This window comes from Phyllostomus hastatus, unplaced genomic scaffold (assembly GCF_019186645.2).
Source record: "Phyllostomus hastatus isolate PE091 unplaced genomic scaffold, TTU_PhHast_1.1 phas_contig_1741, whole genome shotgun sequence".
Classification (NCBI taxonomy): domain Eukaryota; kingdom Metazoa; phylum Chordata; class Mammalia; order Chiroptera; family Phyllostomidae; genus Phyllostomus; species Phyllostomus hastatus.
Window position 1 is genome coordinate 230,198 of NW_025333672.1, and position 17,768 is coordinate 247,965.

The 17,768-nt window shown below is 38.6% G+C and overlaps 1 protein-coding gene across 2 annotated transcripts in view; it reads right to left on the reverse strand.

Annotated features, from left to right (window-relative positions):
- PGAP1 (post-GPI attachment to proteins inositol deacylase 1) overlaps positions 1-11,002 on the reverse strand; it is a 78,162-nt gene extending 67,160 nt beyond the window's left edge. For both annotated transcript variants that reach the window (XM_045833752.1, XM_045833751.1), the window contains exons 1-2: positions 10,736-11,002; positions 4,551-4,704 (exon numbers count right to left, since the gene is read on the reverse strand). In XM_045833752.1, coding sequence (XP_045689708.1) covers positions 4,551-4,704; positions 10,736-10,882 — 301 coding nt within the window. In that variant the 5' untranslated portion in view covers positions 10,883-11,002. The remainder of the gene's footprint in view (positions 1-4,550; positions 4,705-10,735) is intronic.
- Between the last annotated feature and the right edge of the window lie 6,766 nt (positions 11,003-17,768).

Consider the following 17,768-nt stretch of genomic DNA (forward strand, 5'->3'; position numbering starts at 1 on the left):
GCTTGGTCTGTTTTGGATCCTTAATACCTAGAATACTGCCTAGCTCATGGTAGGTACCCCATAAATATAAGCTAGATAAATAAACATGTAAGCAATTATACTACGTTGAAATAATTCTGTTCTCATTTAATAACCAGACAAGCAGATTAGCTGAAATTACTTCCAGATTACTTGACTATAATGCCAGAAATAACTGCTGTATCTCCAAGCCAAAATAGTCAATTTGGAATGTGTGCATATAACTCCCCACTCTTACCTTTCTATGTTCCCCTCAGTATTTCCACATCTAACTTGTTTTCTTTTGACATCCAATATATTAGTTTCAGGTGTACAGTATAGTGGCTAGGCTTATATAACTTAAAAAGTAGTTACCCAACTAAGTCTAGTAACCTGGACATCATATGTAGTTATTACAATACTATTGACAATATTCCCTAAACTATATTTCATATCCCTGTGACTATTTTGTAAGTACCAATTTATACTTCTTAATCCCTTCAGGTTTTTCACAGCTCCCAACCCCCTTCCATCAGGCAAACATCAGTTTGTTCTCCGTATCTATGAGTTTATTTCTGTTTTATTTTGTCTTTTTAAATTTCCATTGATTGATTTTGAGAGAGTGAAAGAAAGAAACATTGATTTGTTGTTCCACTTTATTTAGGCATTCAGTGGTTCCTTCTTGTATGTGCCCTGGCTGGTGATTGAATGTGCAACCCTGGCATATCAGGGCAATGCTCTAGCCAACTGAGCTACCTGGACAGGGCCTATTTTATTTTTCAGATTCCACATATGAGTGCAATCATATGGTATTTGCCTTTCTCTGCCTGACTTACTTCATTTAGCACCATACTGTCTAGGTCCATCCATGTTGCTGTAAATAGTAAGAAAGGCTTCATTCTGTTTTATGGTTGAGTAATACCTCATTTTACCTATGTACCACAGCTTCTATCCATTCATCTTTTGTTGGAGCATTCAATCTATTTACATTTAAAATAATTATTAATAAGTATGCAGTTATTGCCATTTTATTGTTTTCTAGTTGTTTTTGTAGTTCTCTGTTCCTTTCTTACTCTCTTGCTCTCTTCTTTTGTATGTTGATGACTTTTTATAATTTTGTGTTTGGACGCCTTTTCTTTATTTCTTGTGTATCTCTTAAAGATTTTTGGTTTGTGGTTCTCATGGGGTTCGCATATACCAAGCTATGTTTATAGCAGTCTATTTCAAGTTAATGGTTGCTTAGGTTCCTACACATTCTAAAATTACTCCCATTTTTACACACCCCCTCCATGTTTATGTTTTTTTTCTCATTATTTTTTACTTTCGTACATGTGTTTGTGATTCTCCCTTAATTTACTGTTGTAATTACACATGATCTTCCCAGCTTTCCCTTCCTCTCAACCTCTGGACTAGTTGTGGTGTTGGCCGACCCACTGCTTTAATTATGTGTTCACCTTTTTAAAATTATATGTTCAATGTGAATTTTTTCATTGTGATATTTTCTTATTTATATTTTTTAATTTTTTTCTTAAGAAGTCACTGCCTTGCCTTGGCTGGTGTGGCTCAGTGGGTTGAGTGCTGGCCTGAGAACCAAAGGGTTACTGGTTCGATTCCTTGTCAGGACACATGCTTGTGTTGCAGGCTGGGTCCCCAGTGAGGGGCATGGAAGAGGCAACTATGCTCTGATGTTTCTCTCCCTCTCTCCCCCTCCAGGCCCCTCTCTCTAAAAATAAACAAATAAAATTAAAAAAAAAAAAGTCTCTGCCACTGTTCTACTTGTTTGCTTAGTTTGTTTTTTAGATTCAGTTGTTTAAGTTGTGAATTTATTGCCATTTTAATGTTCATAATTTTGATCTCCTTTTTCTTAAATAAGTCCCTTTAACATTTCATATAATAAGAGCTTGGTGATGGCCTACTCCTTTAGCTTTACCTTTCTGGGAAGCACTTTATCTGCCCTTCCATTCTAAATGATAGCTTTGCTGGACAGAGTAATCTAGGTTGTAGGTCCTTGCTCTTCATCATTTTGAATACTTCTTACCAGTCCCTTCTGGCCTGCAAAGTTTCTTTTGAGAAATAAGACAGACACTCTAATGGGAACTCCCTTGTAGGTAATTACCTGCTTTTCTCTTGCTTTTAAGATCTCTCTTTATCTTTAATCTTTGGTATTTTAATTAGGATACATCTTGGAATGGGCCTCTTTGTGTCCATCTTGTTTGGGATTCTCTGTGCTTCCTGGATTTGTATGTCTACTTCCTTCATCAAATTAGGGAAGTTTTCTTTTATTATTTTTTTCAAATAGATTTCCAATTTCTTTCTCTTTTGCTTCTCCTGCTGGCACCCCTATGATGTGAATGTTGGACCTCTTGAAGTTGTCATAGATGCTGCTTACAATAACTTTGCATTTTGGGGTTCTGTTTTCCTCTTGTTCTGATTGGTTGGTTTTGCTTCCTTATGTTCCAAATCATTGATTTGATTCTCGGCTCCATGCACTCTACTGTTGTTTTCCTGTAGATTGTTCTTTATTTCAATTAGTGTAATCTTTGTTTCTCACTGGATCTCTTTAATGCTGTTGAGGTCCTCACTAAGTTCTTTGAGCATTCTTATAACCGGTATTTTCAACTCTACATCTGGTAAATTGCTTGCCTCCATATTGTTTAGTTCTTTTCCTTCAGTTTTGTCCTCTTCTTTCATAAGGGACATATTTCTTTATTTCCTTTGTCTGCCTCCCATGTTTGTTTCTCAGTAGCTCTGCTACATCTCCCAGTTTTGGCATAGTGGCCTTATATAGTAGGTGTCCTATGGGGCCCAGTGGCACTGTTTCCCTATTCACCTGAGCGAGGTGCTCCAGGGGTGTCCCTTGTGTGAGTTGTGTTTGCCTTCCCGTTGTAGTTGACCTTGATTGCTGTTATCATGTCTGAGTGTAGGATTGACCCTCCGGCTGAACAGCTTTGAAGACTGGCCATGGCTGCAGCAGGAAGTTGTTGTTTGAGGGCTCACTTTAGTGGGGTTCAGTTGCTTCTCAAGTCTACCCTTTAGGTGTGTCACTTGTGGAGCTAATTGGGTGGTGCTTTGGTGTAATCTGAAGCCAGCTACCAAGTGTGTTGGTTCTGAGGCCTCTGGAAAGGGATTTCAGTGGCCTCAGTCAGCTGAGGTCAGCTCAGGTCCACTGCTGCTTATGCCTGGACCAGGACCACCTGGTAGGAGCTACAAAGTAATCTGAGGTTGGTAGCTGCCTGTGCCAAGCTTGGAGGTGCCAGAGAGGGGTTATGCTGTGAACCAAGCACAGCTGCCACTAGTGCAAATGCCTGGGACTACTTAGTGAGAGGTACAGGGCATGCTACAGCCAGCTGCTGGTTATATGGGGTTTGTGGACCTTTGAGATTTTAGGAAGGTCTGCAGTGCAGGCCCAGGCCATTTGCTTGTGAAGATTAGCCTCTGAGAAAGGGTTGGTCTGGGCAAGTGAATTGGGTGAGGTGGGATTTCAGAGAATGTCCAGGGAGCATTGTTAGCCAGGTTGATAGAGACTCCGACTTAGTGCTGGCAGGCTGGGTGCATGGAGAGCTCAACAAAGGAACAACGGTGCCTCCTTTATGTCCCCCTGCCTTGAGTCCAGGAGAGAGGTGCTGCTCCATCCCTTGCCCTGAAACCAGACAATTCAGTTCCTTTCCAGGTGTTTTTGGTGCTTTTTGAGCTTCTGTTCCTTCTGTGGAGCTTAGGGCAAGTGTTTGAGGGCAAAAGAATTTGTGCTCAGGCACTTTTAAGAGGATATCTGAGCCTACAACAACCTTCTGTCTCACCTGAACTGAGTCCACTGCTGATTTTCACAGCCCACTGTTTTGGGACTCCTCTTTATGGCACTGGTACCCTGGGCTGGGGAGATGCAGTGGGGCTGGGATGCCTTGTTCCTCAGCGTGAACCTCTGCAGCTGAGATATCCCTCTCAATTCTTAACTGCCACACATGGGTGTACGACCAGTCTGTTTTGAATCTAGATCCCTCCTACCAGTCCCAATAGAGCTTCTTCTTTATATGCTTAGTTATAGGAGTTCTATTCAGCTAGTTGGTTCTCAAGGGTATTGTTCTATAATTTAGTTGTAATTTTGATGTGGTCACAGGAGGAGGCAAGCACAGCATTTACTCTGCCATTTTGACTGGAAGTCTAGATCTCTCTAACTAAAATAGCTTCAAAAGAAAGAGAGCAGTCTCTTCTCTGGTTCAGCAGACCGAAAACCACTGATTTACTTCTCTAATCAATACTGCAGGTTCTGTGCTCTGCAACCTCCATTTCCAATAGAAGCCTCTTTCTTCTGCTGATTCCTGAATCCCTGTATCATCTATTTATCCCACCCACTCCATTTTCTTTTTCTCCTTCTTACTTTTTACAAAGTGATCTTCAATATTCTTTTCCATGTACTTCTCACATGTATTTTTCTAGGCAAAACGTCATACATTTATGTTTCCAGTATGCCTAGCACAGTACTTAACAAGCAGTGTGTATCTGTTAAATTCTTCAACTGCATTTCATAGCTTTCAAAACTTACTTCTGAGACTTACCTTGCTTATAACTTCCAGCATTACCAGGAAGAAAGAGAACTGGAATACCCGTTAAAGGGAGAAGTTTGTGTTCTTCAGCATAGGATCCTTCTCCATAAAGATACAATTCATACGCAGGATAGCGTTTAGTCAACTTCTTTGGAAGTTCTATTTTCTGCAGCAAAATAAATAAAATTAAAAATGCAGTGTTACCCAATATAATTCAGCCACACCATACCCAATTTTGAATTATACAAATAGTACAATATAAAAATATTACTGATAATAAAACTGCCCTTAATGCACAAAACAAGTTCTACTTTTACTTTATTCCTATGGAGAATCAGTCTTAAATTATGTGAGTTTTGAACCATGTGGTCTTTGTGAAAGCATAAAATGGTACTACATGGAATTCTAATAAATATAAATTACTCAAAATAGCCACTGACAACAGAAAAACACTGGTAGATGTCAGCGAGTTACCTGTCAGTATGATTAAAATACATTTAATTTAGTATCAGTATCAATTATACTTAGAAATGAAAAGCTTTCCATTATCAAATCAATTCTTTTTTGCTATTTTAAACTGGTTTGTAATGTCTTTCCTTTTACTCAGGCCCAACTACATATTCCAGTGGTTACATCATTCAACAGAAAGCAAGTTTGTTTTATAATGCAGCTTTCTGACCTCTCAACTTAATATGCCTTTGACCTACAAGGTGCTTAACAAATTAATCTGAAACTTATAGCCAAGTCTTGGTCATGACGCATGCACTCTTCTCACCATAAACATTCCAGTGAATTAGCATCTGTTTCGGTTTTCATGACCCAGGTGCATGGTTTGTCAGCAAGCCTTAAACTGCTCTGCAATTCATATTTTTGTGTACCAAATAAGCCAGTAATTCAGATAAATTTTTTCCAACAAAATACAAATTAGGTCTTAATGCCATCCCCGAAAGGTAGGCATCCATAAAAGCAATAGTAAAGTATAAACTCTTCTGCTGCTCCTTTTTCAATGAAAGAAACCATTCAAAATGAAACCAGTTACTTTGAACAGTAGATTTTAAGTGACATCAATAGATTTAGTGATCTAGCAGTGCTACACATATGCTTAATAAAAATTTCAACTATTGAATGCACTTTTAAACTGTAAATGGTAATGCCTACTGAAAAACCTCACTACTGTAAAAAATCAGAATTCTGATTATTCATGCATATTCCTGAACATTCCTTTGAGGATATTACCATGAACAACCCATGCTAATAACATCATGGAAACACCTTTAGAGTGTGAGCTTAATGTGTCAGATATTAGCAATTTTTTATCTCCTCAAGTATTCAAAATAGAGTACAAACCCCACTATTTGCGTTATATTCACACATGCGCCTTAAATTAGTCCCAATATTGATTATGCACTGTATATAATCAAAAATGAAAATGACACAATATTTTGTTTCTTTAGGTACAAATTAAACAAAAATAAAACATGAGCGAGCCCTGGCGGGTGTAGCTCAGTGGATTGAGCGCAGGCTGCAAACCAAAGTGTCGCAGGTTCAATTCCCAGTCAGGCCACATACGAGGGTTGCAGGCCATGGCCCCCAGCAACTGCACATTGATGTTTCTCTCTCTCTCTTTCTCCCTCCCTTCCCTCTCTAAAAATAAATAAATAAAATCTTTAAAAAAAAGTGAGAGAACTCCTCCCAATTTAGTAAACCATTTGATAGAATAGTTGTATATGCATATTAAATCATTATTCTTTTTAGGTTAGTAGCTAAACCAAGTTTTGAACTAGTTGAAAATTAACTTAGAAAAACAAGAAACTATAAATATTCAAAAAAGAAATATTTAATTCTCTGGAGACAGAAAAATAAGCAAAAGAATAGATTTGATATATTTCATAATATACTATTATGAAAGAAATTTTGTAGTGAGAAAGTGTACACTGTTAAAAATATGGATGCATATAATATGGAGAAGCAAAAAGTAGAGATAAAAAAGGAGGAGGAATTAAAAAAAAAAAAGTGAAAGCTGTAGGCGAATAACAAAACTGCATTTCCAGGCAGAGTCAACACCAGGAGTGAGTGGCAGCAAAAAACAGGAAGGGTACTGATCAGATGGAGGACAGAAAAGGTACAGGCACACAAAAAGGGTGCTGATTGAAAATGGAAGAGGGTCAATAGATTTGAAAAAAAACAAACAAACAAAAACCCATATAGCAACAGGAATCCAATATATTTTAAATGGATCTATCTATCTATCTATATATATAGAGAGAGATAGATATAAATGGATATAAACAGATATATAATATATATATAAAATTAAATGAGCAGCCCTACCCCCAAGAAAAACATCTAATTAAGATCAACTACCTTTACACTTAAATCTTATCTCCACACATCATGCCCCCTGCTGTCCCTCCTCTCTGGACTCTGCCTTCATACAGGTTCTTCTCATCTCTAACCTAGATCCTTTTCCAAAGACAAACATTCTAACAAATTCCCAAGTGCTAGAAAAACACTGATTTAAGAAACTAACGTCTTTATTTTATGATATATCTCTTTTAATTGTGATTTAAAAATGCAATTACAACCGAAAAAAGGAAAACAAAAAGATTCTGATCAAAATGAATGCAGCTTTTAAGCTCTTATAAAGAGCTAGCTCTCAGCCCTTTGTCCACCCCACACTTAAGAACACTCTGGAGGACTCCAGCTTGATAAAAAGACCTAGGGACAACTAGTGTGTCTCTCCATGTCATAATCTCCCTGCTACAATGCACAGTCTCTACTGCTGTCCAGAAATACCTTGTTAAAACATATACCTATGTCTTTCTTCACTGCACATAGAGATGAGAAAGGCTGAGAGAGGGGTCCTTTAAAACCTGGCCCTAATTATTCTTCCTACTTTCTTATAACTTACACATGCCAGGTTTTAAACTTTATTTTTAATATGTTTCAAAATTCAAGATTCAATAGGATATACGCTCAATAGGCTCTGTCACACCTGTGATCTTTTGGCCATCCAGTTTCCTACCCAGAAGGCAACTAATGCCAGCAGTTTGTGCTTGAAGAAATATTTTACACATGCACATATAAGAAAACATGTTTATAGGTTATTTTCTCCCTTTCACATAAATGGTTACATACTATACATATTGCTTATGCAATGTATCCTGGTACCTTCTTCATTCACAAATATGAGTCTTCATTCCTGTAATTTTTTTGTTTTTGCACTTTATGAACTATGGTATCTGCGCTCCATGGCTCAATTCACTACCTCTTTTCTATGGCCTTTGACTACCAAGACAAACCTAAATGCTGTCTTCTGCGAAGAGCCTTGTACACACTCTTATAGTGAAACTATAACATTCAGCACATTTTAACTATCCATTACATTCTCATTTTCTCCCATTATAAAGACATAAAGGAACAAGATCTAATTCATATGAAATTCCCTCACTCATAATTAGTTACTAAAATATACTGGACACATAATCACTCAATAAATGATTTGCTAAATAACAGACTTAATAACAATATATGTGATTTGTATTTTCCAATGTCTTTCCTTTCAAAGAGCAACTGTTGGATCACACATCTGAAGACAGGCAAATAAATTACTCTAATGGAGAAAACAACACAGATGTTTCTTCTCCAGTTCTATGATTTGCCCAAAACAGTTTGCTACCGTATGAAAGCACTACCTTGCTTTCATAAGGTGAGAAACTTTAAAGGCTAATGTGTATTTTGCCTGGTTAGGTTGGTGAGACATTCAGTTAACTCTCAATAAGCAAATCTAGGAAAACCAAAGGTAGAGAATGAATCGAGGTAATCAAACAGTTTTAAATTCAAAACTTCATCTTTTACCAAGAGTTTCAAATTCCTATCCTGCCTTTTATTTTTCATATGGAAAATAAAATTGAGTATGTTTCATATATTGCTCATTTCCTCTAAAAGAGAAGAAAACCCAACAATTAGGATATCCATCTAATAAATAACAATCTGTGAACAATTAGAGAGGTTATTATAAGATATAATTAAAAGGAAGCAAGATAAAATAAGTTTAGAACATTTTATTTATTAAAAACCACTGGTTCTTAACAGAATGACCTCAGCTATCCATAAATCTCACTACATTCAAAATGACTCATTTCTGTAGGTTGGTTTTAACTTATTTGTAAAATAACACAGCCTAGTGTGTACAATAAAAGGGCAAACATAAATAGTGTAGTGAATTAACACAGCTTTTTGCATCATAAAAATCTACCAAAAAACATGGATCAAAAACTCCTGCCACTGTAATTATTATTGTACTAACAAATTATTAAGAGTGTAAAACCTCAAAAGGGCGATTTGAATCAAAATAAGTAAATACAGGCAACAACAGGAAAAAAGCCAAATGGCTCTTTTGCAGTAGCTACAACTAATTTTCAGTGTCTTTCTAGTCAATTTTCTGAGGCACGAAATGCATCTGGGAGGTCCATATGCTTTGTTCAACACTGAGCAATTTCTACCACTGCAAATATTAAAATAGCTTCAGTAATTGTGGGGAATCTAAAAATAAATGGGAATTAGTACACTGTTACAAAATAATTGTATTTTAACCAAACTCTTTCAATGCAGTACAAAACTAAAGTGACTTCAATCCATTCGGAGTTTCCTAATTATTAAATCATATAAAAATCATAAGTGATTGATTATAAGGGCTTTATTTCAGCTTTATGAAATCTAAACTAGAAGCCCAAATATTTAACTATACATAGACTCTGATAAAAATAAACCAGCATATTTGCTTAGAAAGTAAGAGACAATAGTAACATTAAAATCTTCTCCTTCTACAGAATTTGGTATCAAATGCTTCAACCCCCTTACAAGCACTGATGCAAAATGAAGGTAAGAATTTCAAAACAAATAAAATCTAAACTAGAATTTTGACCATGGGAAAGGAAGCTCATCAGCAATTTAAACCTTAAGTAGTTTTGATATCTAAATAGCGGCATAATCAAACATGCTCCTCCATAATGACCTGTACCCAGAAACAATCACGATCGGCATTCTTCATCTTAAAGAAAAAATCTGCTATCGTTTTAAAAGTATACTACAAATACATTTTATCACTAGGTATTATACATAGATGTATATGTACGTATAATACATATGTATTAGATGTATATGTATATAGTGCATTTACATCTTATGGCAGGAGGCTATTATAATATGTATTTTGTAATTAAGAGATACGCTTAGAAATAAAAAAACCATTCGGGAGAAATATCTTCAGACAGTTGTGTGATGTGTCACCACCTCTTTTTACAGCTGGTTATGAATGAAATTCTAGATTCTTTTATGCTGAACTGATGAAACAATTGTGATTGAAAATGTTCAAAATGAAACGTAAGAGGTGGGTGCGGAGGGAGAGAGAAGAGCTGGGTCTCAAACAGCAAATTTAGAGAGAAAAATAAAACTAACCCCATAAAATAGATTTTGGACGTAGTTGGTAAGAGGCGACATGCACAAACACAGGAGTGCTGGCACACGCAAGGACCTGTGAAAGGTCCTACAAAACAGGAGACTCCGCAAAATCTTTACAGGAGGGAACCTCAATAGTTTTCCATTTAATTACTCACCGGGTTAGCCCTTCACACAGAAGTAAAACCCTGGAGTCTCTAAGGCAGCCCTGGAAACTACCCAGCCAACAATACACTCTGTTGAAGCTCGGTCCCTTTCTAGAAAAGCAAGGACTGACATGTACATCACTGGGCGAGAGGGGAATTTAGATGTGTGGGAAGCAAAGGAGGATCCAGGGGCACCTGTTAAGGTAGGAATGCGGAGAAGACGGGGTTTGGATTTAGGGAGAAGGGCAGAGACTGCGTTTCTGGGGATAAAGGGGGTTGGGCGCGACCAGTCTGAAAAGCCTGTGAATAACATTTGGAATCCGGCAGAGGGGCAGGGGAACAAGTGCGAGTGGGGACAGAAGGATGCTCAGGAAAGCACCCAAGAAACACCCCACCGTCAAGAAAGGACACAAAGAGCAGGTGAGGGGAATAATGGGGTCCTGCAATCTTCCAGGGCGGAAAGACACAGAGACGAGGTTGGGATAAAGAGGTCTGAGAGGCGCGAGAAAACAAGTCAGAGGAAACCCATAGAAGGTCCAAGTCGGAAGGGCCTGAATTTCGGAGCGCCCAGGTGAGAGGGCGGAACCTCACCTGATACTCCGGGTACTCAAACATGTAGCTCATACTGCACTTGTTCTCCTCGAAGCCGAAAAAGACGTCCCACAGCCCGAGGGTGGCCATGAAGATCATGAAGGCATAAAACGCCAGGTTGCAGAAGTTGACAGAGTGAAGAAACATCGTGCCGCCGCCGCCGCGAGACCCCAAGCACTAACTGAGCGAGCCGAGGGCTCCAGGCTGCCCGCGCCGGAGCCGAGCCGGAGCAGAGCCGGGGCAGCGCGCGCTTGCGCCGAAGCTCGGCTCGTCGGCGCTCCCGCAGCACAGTGCGCCTGCGCGCAGCCAGCCCGCTGCGCCTTCCGCCTGGCCTCTCCCTGGGAGAGCGGAGGTGGTGATTGCAGCTGGACTGCAAATCTGAGCCGAGAGGGAAAAAGCGGAAAGCGGGTGGGGCTAAGATGCGGGGTGATGGGGAAAAAGGGAGGAGCGAGGAGAGGAAAAAGGATGAAGGAGTCAGGGAAGGGCAATGCGAGGCAGGCTGGAGGGAAAAAAGGGGGAGGGGAGACGAGCAAGGGAAGGGGGGACGAGGAACTGGAGGGGAATGGGCGGAGCGCCGGAGCCCTGGAGGCGAAGAGGGGGAAGGGTTAGGAGTGGGTGTCGGGTGGGTTAACTTGGAGAGGCGCAGGCGATTGCTGATAGTGAGCTGACCCGGGCAGGGGAGAGGGGACAGAAGAGGCGCCCTGTCGCAACACCTCTCCCTTCCCGTTCAATTTTGAAATGGCTCGGGCCTCTGCAATTCGGTTCTCCCAGCAGTAACAGCACGTTCCCAGCTCATAGGACCAGAGAGCTGAAGCGGGGAACAAATGGTTTCCCCCACGCCTTTGACCGTCACGTCGGCCCAGTGGGTAATAGCGCATAAAAGCACCGGCTCATAAAAAGCCACCGGCAGGTCCACAAGATTCTGTTCTTGGAATGAGATGAAAGCCTGGATCACAAAAACCGTCGTTAGTTTTTTAAAAATGTCCCCAAAACTTCCACTAATACTGACGCCTCCAGCAAGTACCTGCGTAATCAGTTTGACGCTGACTGCCTTGCTCCCCAGAGCCTCCACCTCTTGGGAAATTGGTTCCAACATTAACGTAGCGAAGCAATTTAGCTCAAGCTTGTACTCAGACTCTCAAGTGACTTAATTCATCTTGAAAAAATTCGGTTTGGTTTTGCACAAAGGAGAGGGTAAAAGCATCTCAGAGACTACCCATAATCATGTATAGGGTCATCAAACACCGGGATGTTATGAGAAAAAATGTCACACTTTAAAACTGACCCGAGAGCGGGTGGGTGTGCGCGCGCGCGCAACTGCAAAATTCTCCATAGAATTGTTTTTGGCACTGATTGTATTTCACGCGGGCTGATTTTCGGGGGGGCGGGGGCGTTCTGTGCAGAGGAAGTTTGGCTATGCTACAAAGAATTTTAAAACTAAAAGGAAACTAATAGTTTATCTTAACATCCTGATACTGAGGTGTGAGAGCACCTGGGATGTGGGGTGGGATTTGGGAGGAGTTAGTACCATGGATGACAAATCATTTGGGGAACGATTTAAGTTATACATTAAAAAAAGGAATACTGTATACAGAGCCTGGGAGTTTAACCATCACAGACAGAACGTCTGCTCCTTGTCTCTCCTAGCATATCATGGCCAGCACAGAATAAAGGGTGAATCTGCATTCTCTCTTACCAGTGCTTCTTAAATGTAATGTGCATATGAGTCGCTTGGAGATTCTGTTTAAGAGCAGATTCTGATTTAGTAGTTAGGGAGTGGGAACCAAGATCTTGCATTTCTAACAAGCTCCTGAGTGATGTCAGTGATGCTGGTCAATGGACTAAGCTTTGGGGAACAAGGATATAGCCCGCCTGAGGACTCTGCTACATGGAGAAAACCCTGACTTGAAGATGACAGAGTTTGCCCTTCTCTCGTGGCTTTCATGAGTGTGGCATCCTACTGTGTTTATTGTCCACTCAGAAAGGAGCAGGATAGAATTCGATGGATTCTTCCTGTTTGTAATTTTTGTGTTCCTACTTTTTAACTCCCCTCTCCACCCCCCATCCATCATTATCCCCCTCCTAGCTTCACTTCCTTTCATATGTAAACTAACCCTACAGATACTACCTAACAGATACTCTGCTAGTGCTGTCAACTTCCTGAACTCCCTTTCAATCCCACTCTGCTTACAGGCTTCCAACTTCAGGTAAATATAGTCTGCCCCTGAGCTCTGACACTAGTGTATCTAAGCTCTGCTGGAGAAAATGACAAAATTATTTGAATTACTGTTCAGAAATACATGTATGTTTCTGATCGACTTTCTGTCCTTCAAACCACCTGTTTTTAAGCTCCCTAAACCATCTCTTTTTTTAGCAGATTATTAGTATATACCTCTATCTTCATATTCACATCCACAGAGATAATTTTTATTTTCAGGTGCACATTCCTTCAACTCTTAATTCCCAAGTTATTCAGTTAGTACATCTAACATGCTTAGAACGATGCCTGGCACTATTATGTGATCTGCTGTCCTTAGAGGACATCAAAAGCAAATCCCTCTGGTTATGCTTTAGTGCCCATCCCCTCATCTCTCTACAAAACTAGTTCTATCAAGTTAAAGTCTCTGCCAGTCCTCCTTATTCTATCCTCCATCACCTGAAGCATATAAACACTCTTAGGCCTTATTAATTTTAAAAAAGAAAAATCCTTCCTGCAACTGTCACCTGTAGTTCTTGCCTTCTCATCTCAGTCAGGGCTCCTAAAGTGGAGCCCTGGGTTTTAGGAGCCCAGGGCTCCTAAAGTGGGAGCCCAGGGTTTTTAAACTTAAATTAATGCAACCTTTCAGAAAGGAAAAGACCATATAATCATTTGACAACCACACTTCAACCAAAATATGTAGTAACTTCATTATATAACAGTTTTTCGGAAAACCTATTAGGTTTGTTTAAGCTCCATTTAGTTTTTGTTTGCTTGCTTTATTTACTGGAGGTAAAGACTGTCTTTTCCACACACAGTAGCCACCCTCATATTACCTGGGTTTTGTACAGAGAAAGAAGGAATTGTCTGTCTGGTGTGTTAATCTAGTTGTTTTCTAAAATTAATTTCACTAAATTATATTGGTCACAGTGAACTACCCTCACAGTATAGCTTTTAGAATAAAACTTACTGTTTTCCTTAAAAAACAAGTATATAATAGATTGACTCTTGAAAACTTATTTCAATCAATTGGCTCAAAACCCTTTCTCGTGCTTGTTGGTTTTACCTACCACCTACTGCCTTACATGTAATAAGCATTCATAACTATTTGTTTTTTTAATTTATTTGAAAATAAGAGTCTACAGATTATAGTCATAAAACCTCACCTTTTCTTTGATGCTTCAAAGCTAAAGAAAAAAAAAAGAAAAAGAAAACATCATGCCAGCAACCCTGTGGCTGCCAGCTCTGTTTCCAAGGAAACAGAGAACAGATCATCGAAAACAAAATAGGGATTTTCAACCTGATTGCCCTTTTTTCACTAGTTCAGTCTCCATTGCTGCAGAATGAAAGGCAACATAACCTCAGCCTTGCAATCCACATTTTTAATTGTATGTGCTGTCTCTCACCATTAAAACCAGGCCCCTCAAAATTAATCTTTTTGGTTGTTTATTGGTTTTCTGGTAGACAAAGTTAAACTTGTTCGCAAGGATAAAGAATACCTTTTAAATATAAAGCACTGTGTATATTTGCTAAATAACCTAACATATTTTAACTTTAGAATTGTCAAACGTTTAAGTTATTGAATCTCAGATTTAACATTTCTTCGGAAAATATAAGAAAGTAATGGGACCATAGGAGGTCTGTCTGGAAAAGTCTAGCCATTGTTAAGATAACAAGAACGGTTTTCATGACATTGATATAACCTGTCAGCCACAGAGAGTGGACTGAAATGTGCATGCCCGAACAATGACGACTTCACTGTGCTAGTCAGTGGGGGCAGTAGACACCACTGAGAGAGCATGTGGATTGTGTGGCTGAGGCATTCAAAATGACCAAGTGAATAGAGCAACAAATCTGCATCAAATTTTGCATTAAGCTTGAACATACCTCTGCAGAAACTATTCAGATGATTGAGAAGTCCAGAGCTGTGGGCAACTGGTGATTGGCAGCTTCATCATGACAACATGCCAGCTCTCATACATCATGTCTCATGCAGAGTTATTTGGTGAAATGTCAAATCACCCATGTTACTCAGCCCCTCTACAGCCCAGATTTGGTGTCCTGCGACCTCTGGCTTTTGCTAAAACTAGAATCACCTTTGAAAGGGAAGAGATTTCAGACCCTTGATGAGATTCAGGAAAATATGACAGAGCAATTGATGGTGACTGGGAGAACTCTATGAGGTCCCAAGGTGCCTACTTTGAAGGGGACTGAGGCATCATTGTCTTATGTACAATGTTTCTTGTATTTTCTATCTTCTTCAATAAATGTCTCTATTTTTCATATTACGTGATTGGATACTCCGCTGGACAGACCTCATATAAGTAAAGGATAAAAACATCTAAAATGAAGTGTTTTATTTAAAGAAATAAGAAAGAGAATAGGACAGGTAGAAAAAAATATGGGAGTCAAAGGAAAAACAATTGGACTTCCATTCAATAGAGCAAAGTACCACTATAACATTGTTCTTTGTTCCACAGATTTATTTCTACCATAGATATATGATCCTGAAAAATAACAGCTAGATATAACAAAAGTCTGGTTTAGCATTATTATATTACCTAGTGGTGCTATGTGTTTTACAAAGACAATATTCCTTTCAACATGTTTTATACCTTAAACTTATATAATGTTATGTGTCAATTGTATCTCAATAACACTGGGAGAAAAACAAAGCACTGTTTCTCTGTTTTAAAAATGTGGTTAAAACCAGAGGATTCTCTTTGGGGTGAAGTGCACAACAGAAATTTGCTTCAAGAGAAGTACAATTTAAGAGGCTTTAAATGGCATTTACTATTTTCAGATAATGAATTCTGTACTTCAGATAATAATTCCAAGGGGAAGGAATGATTAGTGTGATCATTACTGGGGGTCTTCCTTATCAGTTCTCTGCTTATGTGTCTATTTCCGTCAAAGGGTTCTATCTCTTCAAAGGCATGGGCTACAAGAGGTTCTTGGTCATTTTTAATACCTAAACCCAGTACAAGGCCTTGCAATTAGAGGTATCCTGTACAAGTTTTTGAATACTTTTTTATTTAAGTAATACATTATCTTTAATTAAAGGAGCTACATTTGTGCCTTTTATTATGAAATGCAAATTTTGTGATATTCAAATACACTTGTAAACAGTATTAGCCACAGTAGACTACTTATTGTAAAATAACTCTTAATTGAAAAAGTCTTTGAAAAAGACTTGGAGAGGAAAATTGGCTTAGCTTCTGCATAGCAAAAGAAACCATCTACAAAACAAAAAGGCAACCAACCAATTGGGAAAGGATATTTGCAAATGATATCTCCTATAAGGGGCTAATATCCAAAATATAAAAGGAACTCATGCAACTCAACAACTAAAAATACAAACAATCCAATTGAAAAATGGGCAGAAGACCTGAACAGAAAATTTTCCAAGGAAGATATACAGATGGCCAACAGATATATGAAAAGATGCTCAACATCACTAGTTAAAAGGGAAATGCAAATCAAACCACAATGAGATACCACGTCACACCTGTTAGAATGGTTGTTATCGATAAGACAAGAAATGACAAGTGTTGGAGAGAATGTGAAGGAACAGGAACCCTCGTATACTGCTGGAGGGAATGTAAATTGGTTCAACCACTATGAAAAACAGTATGTTATTTTTGAGGAAGTTTTCTGAAAAAATTAAGAATAGAGCTACCAAGTGACCTAGCAATCCCTCTCCTGGGTATCTACCTCCCTCCCCCCAAACAGTACTTACTTGTGAAGATATATGTACCTTATATTCATTGTAACATTATTCACAATAGCCAAGACATGGAAGCAACCTGAGTGTTCTTTAATGGATGATTGGACTAAGAAGATGTGGTACATTTATACAATGAAATACTACTCATCCATAAAGAAAGATGAAATATTGCCATTTGCAACAACATGGATGGATCTTGAAAGTATCATGTTAAGTGATATAAGTCAGACAGAAAAGGATAAGAACCATATGATTTCACTCATATGTGGGATATGAAACAAAAAGCAACACATAAACAAACAAGCAAATTCACAGATGCAAGAAAATGGTGGTTAGCAGAGGGGAAGGGGGTAGGAGAAGGACAAAGAGGGTAAAGGGGGTGAAACATATGATCACAGGAGACTAGACTTGGGGTTGTGAGCACATTATGGAGTATATGGATGTTGCATTAAAAAGTTGTACACCTGAAATGTATACAATGTTATTAACCAAGGTTAGCCCAACATATTTATTTTTTAAAAGAAAAATAGCTTAGCTAACATAAAAGACTTTATGTTAAAAGAGAATAGCAACATGTGAAATCAATATGTACTTGTCTTAAAATGATAAGGCACATAGGAAAAGATGGTAAGTTCTGGCTAAGCACATGTTCACATATTTAAGTATGGAACTTGATAATACCTATGGAAGTATTAGCAAAGGATCAGGAAATGTGTCCTCATCTATATATTGAGGAGGCTGGACTCACAAGATATTGGTCAAGAAATGTTACCAATGATGAAATAGCAGAAAAGCTTAGGCTTTAAGTATAATTCAACTTTAGCCTGTGCATCAATTTAACCATAGTTCTACCTACTTAGTATCACTGTGCAATATACATGAAACACTGTGATGTTGCTGGATGGACTGTTATGACTAATTTTATTAATAGACCCATTTAAAATAACTAATATATTTCATGAAGCACGTTCAAATATATATGGATATAGGAAATCTCTGTAAGGAATTTAAAGGTTAAATAAAGACTATAAACTTTTCAGAATTTTAAGTTACCTCTTAAAGAGTTAGGGAACAAAGTAACAGCCATGAACATAAATATGTTAGGACAT